General features: G+C 56.7%; 1 protein-coding gene across 1 annotated transcript in view; it reads left to right on the plus strand.

Moving 5' to 3' along the window:
* Positions 1-6500, plus strand: part of CFAP74 (cilia and flagella associated protein 74) — a 57668-nt gene that overhangs the window by 42076 nt on the left and 9092 nt on the right. The window contains exons 14-17 of the mRNA XM_029215916.1: positions 1282-1410; positions 1629-1716; positions 2178-2351; positions 3210-3343. Coding sequence (XP_029071749.1) covers positions 1282-1410; positions 1629-1716; positions 2178-2351; positions 3210-3343 — 525 coding nt within the window. The remainder of the gene's footprint in view (positions 1-1281; positions 1411-1628; positions 1717-2177; positions 2352-3209; positions 3344-6500) is intronic.

The following is a 6500-nucleotide window of genomic DNA, read 5'->3' on the forward strand; positions in this document are numbered from 1 at the left end:
TTTTTTTAACGTGGACCATTTTTAAAGTCTTTATTGAATTTGTTACAATATTGCTTCTGTTTAATGTTTTGGTTTTTTGGCCGCGAGGCACGTGGGATCCTAGCTCCCCGACCAGGGATCAAACCCGCACCCCTTGCACTGGAAGGCGAAGTCTTAACCACTGGACCACCAGGGAAGTCCCTGTTGAGTAATTTTAGAATTCAGCATTACTCACTTGTTTAATTTACCGGGTTTACGGACACAGGTGTAGCAAAGGAGCTCGTTCGCAATGACCCTGGTCACATTAACAGCTGCTCAAGGAGGAGCCCAGCCAGCACGGGAACCTGGGCGGGGCTGCTGCCTGCTGAGGGCGGGAGGGCCAGTCTGGGCACATTCCATGGCAGGGGACACCCAGTGCTGGGTGACACTGGGGCCAGAGGTCACTGAGGGGAGGGGCTTGGTGACACTGGAGGTCAGAGGTCAAAGGGGCCCCCTTTTACTCCTCCTCGGCCAGGAGCACCCAGGAGCCTGTGGATCTCCCAGGGGTCCCTGTCTGGCTGTGGGCTCTCCTTGCAGAGGGGCTCAGCCCTCAGGGTGAGGCCCCAGCAGCCACGAGGCAGGCAACAATCGCCCCAGGCAGTTAAGAAGGGGCTGGAAGGCCTGGGAGGCTCTGGACCATGGCCCAGGGTTCCCGGGCAGCCCAGGAAGGCCTGGGGCAGCTTGCCCATCACCTTTCTTCCTGGAGACTGGAAGGCAGGAGGGGAGGGGCAGCGCACCGATGGGGGCTGTGGCCTGGGGTGGCTAGGATGGGGCGCCCCACGTGGCTGGTTGGGGGCACATCTGGCTTCTCTGGCTGGCCCTGAGTTGAAAACAGGGACAAAAATTGGGGAAACTGCGGTCACTGGCCAAGGCCTGGCCGTCTGGGGACCTCCCGAGCGTCCTGCAGGGCTCGTGCTGGCACGTGCCCACGCCTGGACGGGGAGGGCAAAACTCTGGGAGGGCCGGCGCCCACCCCCCAGGTCCCTGCACCCAGCACCTGCCCGGCGAGGGTCTTCCCAGAAAACACTAGGTTTCTGAGAACCGACTGGGCGCCTTTCAGTTGCGATGTTTTTATTTGTAAGGATTCCTCAGCAGATGTCACTTCAGGAAAACCTGCCCTTGGCGAGCAGGGCTCTGAAGACTCTCCGACAGTAGGGGGTGGGGGGCATCTGGGAGGGTGTGCCCTGGGCCCTGGGGGGTGGGTACAGGCCGACCCGCAGGGACCAAACGCGGCGTCGCCCGCCCGGCCCTCGGGCGCTGCAGGTCAAAGGCGGCCCTGCGCCTGAACTTCGAGGTGTGCAAGGGGCTGCAGGGCCACCTGGAGCTCCTGCCCAAGACCGGCTGCATCCAGGCCCTGTCGTCCTACTCGGTGCGGCTCAAGTTCCTGCCCAGGTGCGTGGCGCAGCGGGGTCCCTCCACCCGGGGGTGGGGGGAACTCTAGATGAGAGCCGGAAGCTGGCTCGACGCCCACATCGTGGCTCCTGTGTTTCTTACCTTTTATGTAATTTCTAGCTCTCGTCTGACTTCAAAACACACTCATGGTTCAGCATTTTGTCATTTCGCAAATATAAAGAAGAAAAGAACATTCAAGTGCCTCCTGTCTCTTTCAGACGCTCCCTCCCAGAAGATGCCGGGAAGTATTTTGACAAGGAAAGCAGAGTCCTGGAGGCCCCGATGACTATCCGGGTGGCTGACCAGGTCTGTGTGGGGCACTTCTGGGAGCGCGGGCGCCCTTGGGGAGCAGAGGGCACGGGGGAGACGGAGGGAGGGTCTTTGTGGATCGGAGAGAGGCCCCGAGTGCTGTCCAGGGCCGGCAGGGCTGTCCCCAGGGCACCCAAACACACACATGTGTACAGTCCGCCCCACACTCAGATCCAGGTGCCCAGGAGTGCGCACATCCTCCGTACACACGCCACATGTGAGCACACAGTGCACCGCACACGTAGACGCACAGGTGCACACGTGTGCACACACGCACTCCTGCACCCGCCCGCCCGTGCTGCCCATCCCAAGCCAGGGGCCAACAGGGAAGGGGTTGTGTCCCTGAAAGGTGCACCGTCGGCCATCAGCTCACAGCCAGGATGGTGCTGTTCTCATTTTTGGAAACACTTGTGTAAACTGACCTCGGTGACCGGATGCGCTTGCCCTCCGCACTTCAGATCAAACCCGTGGGGTTTACTGTCCACGCCATAGTCACCACCTCGGACCTGGAGCTCAGCCCCTCGGGGGTGGACTTCGGCTACTGCACCATCTACGAGGCCATCAGGACCCAAGTCAGCCTCTGCAACCACTCCCTCCTGCCCCAGGAGTTTGGCTTCGTCGGGCTCCCCAAGGTGCCTCGTGTGGTCAGAGCGGGAGGTTTGGGGCATGGGCTGCTGCCCAGGGTCCAGGCGCCTGAGCCACTCCCGGACTCCACACTCACCTCCAGGCACCTCGGCCGGGGCGCCTCTCTGGCCATCCCTCTCCTCATGCCCGCGGCCCCATTCCCACCTCACGCTGCCTCTCTTGCCCTCTGTCCGCCCGCTGCACCCTCAGGATCCAGAGTCCTCTCCCCGCCCTTCTTTCCGGGACTCTTGCCTGCCTGGCCCTGCAGGGCGGCCAAGACGAGGCCCAGGCCTGGCTGTCCTCACTCCTCCTCCTCGGCCAGGAGCACCCAGGAGCCTGTGGATCTCCCAGGGGTCCCTGTCTGGCTGTGGGCTCTCCTTGCAGAGGGGCTCAGCCCTCAGGGTGAGGCCCCAGCAGCCACGAGGCAGGCAACAATCGCCCCAGGCAGTTAAGAAGGGGCCCCCGCTGCCCGCTCACGTACATGCGGACACAGTCACAGACACACACACACATGTGTACATGTGCCTGCATACACACACTCATATCCACACATGCTCACATGCATGCAGACGCACACTCGCACGTATACACACTCACATACACAGGTGCTCACATGCAGGCAGACACACACAAACATGCACGCACACCACCCTCTCACACACCTGCACACATGATCACATACACAGGGGCTCACACCCATGTAGCACACTTACATGCATCTTACATGCATGTAGCCACACACATGTCCACACTCGCTCACACACTGCTGCACCCCGGCCACACGCATGTCCGTGCCGGCTCCCTGCGGCCCTCCCCAGCAGGTCACTGAGTTTTCGCTTTGGCATCCATGGTCTTCCGTTTGCCAGTTTGTGGACATCCAGCCCAATGATGGGTTCGGGACAATCCTGCCGCTGGAAACTCTGCAACTCGACGTAATCTTTCAGCCCACCAAGGCCAAGGAGTACAACTTTGAGCTCGTCTGCAAGTCAGAGATTAACCGGTGAGCTTGGCAGGAGGGGGGCACATGGAGGGCCCTGGCAGCCAGCTTGGGAGGAGCCGCCCCTGGCCGTCCAGGCTGGGCAACAGTGCCGGCCTCAGGAAGCTTAGACCCAGGTCCGTACGCCTGGGATCCAGGCTGCCTTGCAGGCATGTGTGCTGTGCACATGTGTGAGTGCACCTGTGGGCGTGTGTGAGTGTGCAGAGCATCCCCTGGGCACGAGCCCCGCTTGCCCTCACGCACCGTGTGATGGGCCAGTCTCTGGACCTCCCTGGCCTCCGTGTCTACCCTGAGAACTGGGGCTAAGAAGGCGCTGGGGAGGGAGAAATGGACTGGGCGTGGAGGGGGTCTGGCACAAGGGCCGGCTCTTGCTACTTGGGATCAGCAGCCTCTGGTCTGGAATGTGGTGGGCGTCCCGCCCCCGAGGAACCAGCCCTCTGCCCCTCTCCTTCCCTTCCCCTCCAGTCCCCACCCCCATTCCAGCCCGAGCTGTTGTCTGGTCCTGGCTGGGGGCCTGGGCAGCCCTGGGTAAGGTCGGGCTGACGCCCTCCTCCAGCCGGGCACGTGGCCACGGCGGAACAGGCGGGCCCAGGATCTGACGCACCTGAGGGAAAGCAGGAAAGGGTTCACGGTCGTGATCTTTGGGAGCAAAGTGCAGAGTTAGAACCCGTGGAGGAAACCAGGCACCAGACTCTGCCACCCTGCTGCATCCCACTGCCCGCCCCTCCCCTCAGACTTAGTGACCCGTCCGTGGGCTGGGACCCTTCTGGGCTTGTTCACAATGCTGTCAGCCTCTGGAAAACAAACCCCAGGAAAAGAGGGGATTGTGAGATAACCTCAGTGCTCAGGACCTATGGTAGAAGCTCCGTAGATGTTTGCTGATTGAATGTGCGTTTAGTGTTTCTTCAAGAACTATCTACGTATAAATTGAAACTGCCAAAAACTCAGCCAGGAGCCGTCTTGGGGAGGCTAGGAAAGCTCGAACTGTGAGACCTCAGGGATTAAAGCAGGGCGTGCGGAGCCCAGAGGAGATAGATAAATAAATAGATAAATATTTAGGCTTTTTTTTTTTTTTTTGCGGTACGCAGGCCTCTCACTGCTGTGGCCTCTGCCGTTGCGGAGCACAGGCTCCGGACGCGCAGGCTCAGCGGCCATGGCTCACGGGCCCAGCCGCTCCGCGGCATGTGGGATCTTCCCGGACGGGGGCACGAACCCACGTCCCCTGCATCGGCAGGCGGACTCTCAACCACTGCGCCACCAGGGAAGCCCCCCCAAAATTTTTTTAAACATGACAGAAAAGGAAACAAAAATGGGCAATAAATAAATAAATATATTTTTTCTTTTTTTTTTTTTTTTTTTTTCCCTAGGAAGGCTTTATTTTTCTGCCAGGCAGAAGGGAAGACACAGCAGGCTAGCGCCTCAAGAACAGTGTCCCCCCTCCTTCGCAAAACAGTCACACCTGGCATCAGGCAGCCCCCGTAATTGGGTCTTTTTGTCTCTGGGTTATTGGCCTGTGACTTTTTTTCTGAAATGCAAATTCTACAAGGGGTGATTTGCTACAAGGGAGTGCAGGATGTACTTCACATAGTGTTATAGAGTAATAGGTTAGCTTTGTGAAGTACAAATCTAGTTACAGACACTACAGATTAGTAACAGTTAAAAAAAAAAGAGGAGTGATGAACTCTTTCAGGCCAGGTTATGTTTCTTCTCTAGCCTGTTCGCTGTTCCCTTTATTTTCCTTGTTCTCAGGAGAGGGAAAACTTCATTTCTATTTTTGCTGCAAACTAATTCCCCGCTGCTAGTTCATTCTCTCCATATCAATGGAGGAAGGGAAACAGGCATCGTTCTTGTCTGGCTGAGGACAAAACTTCAGTTTTGCTCCACTTGACAAACACCAGCTGTCCGGCCCAGGGGCCCATCTATCTCCTATTTACAATCCCCCTCCCCCCCACCGAGAGACATGAACCCCAAGAAATCTTTATTAGGAGGATGAGGGATGACGGCCTGTCTTCTGTAGCTTCTTCAGGCTGTCAAGGGGCTCGTAGACCCTACTTAGCTGGGGTCATGGAGCTCTCGCCCTGTCTAATTAAGGGCCCCAGGGTGACTTCTGCTGTTGTTTTGGCAGGATCTGTTCTGAGCAATGGCTGGAATCTTTGCATCATCATTATCTTGATGTAAACCTTTTGTAATCTGATAAGGGTCCTTCCATCCAGTTTGGAGATAGTCCTTTAAATTATGTCTTTTCCAGTATGTATATAATGCCCTGGTTGTAGGTCGTGGGGCATCTAATCAGATCTAGGTGAATTCCTCCCTTTCCAAGTTCCCGAAAATACCTTGAGATTTCTGTACCTGTTAGTGAGGTAGCCTTCTAATTTACCTGATAAAGCTGCTGGGGACCCAACAGTTTCCAGGCTCCTAGGTGCTGACGGGTGTGTCGCAACTTCCGTACGCCCTCTTTCTGGTCCTCCAATATTTAGTGTTTTCTCGGAGTGGAAGTCCAGGCCGGCACGGGCAAGAGAAGAGAAGGTGTCCTTGAGGCAAAAGAAGCCTCGGCAGCTGCTAGGTCAGCCTCTCCCCCATTCTCCACCGCAGCCTCGGAGTTCCGCAGCCGAGTCAGGCACAGCCCTGTGGCAGGGAGTCCGTGGCGATCTGGACTCAGAGATATCCTCCAACCCTCCACTCTCCTGAAGGAGGCTGGCATGGAGAGAGATTCCCAAGCTTCCGATCAAGCCAAGGGGCCCTGTGGGGCCCAATAAATATATTTTTAAATGCAAAAATTTTTTTTTAAGTTTAAAAGCTTCCCAAAATGAAAGATGCAGATGGCTTCACTGATGAGTTCTTCCAAACATTTAAAGAAAAAATGATGCCAATTTGACATAAATTTTCCAGAGAGAACAGGAGAAGATGGGAAATCTTGCTGCCCTCAGCCCAGTACTGCTGCTGCTGCTGACGGCGATGACGATGATAATGATGGTGGTGATGGTGATGGTGGTGATGGTGGTGACGGTGATGGTGATGATGGTGATGATGGTGGTGATGGTGATGGTGGTGATGATGGTGATGATGGTGATGGTGGTGATGATGGTGATGATGGTGATGATGGTGATGATGGAGATGGTGATGATGGTGATGATGGTGGTGATGGTGATGATGGTGATGA

This window comes from Monodon monoceros, unplaced genomic scaffold (genome assembly GCF_005190385.1).
Source record: "Monodon monoceros isolate NGI ecotype Baffin Bay Population unplaced genomic scaffold, NGI_Narwhal_1 Super_Scaffold_12, whole genome shotgun sequence".
Classification (NCBI taxonomy): Eukaryota; Metazoa; Chordata; class Mammalia; order Artiodactyla; family Monodontidae; genus Monodon; species Monodon monoceros.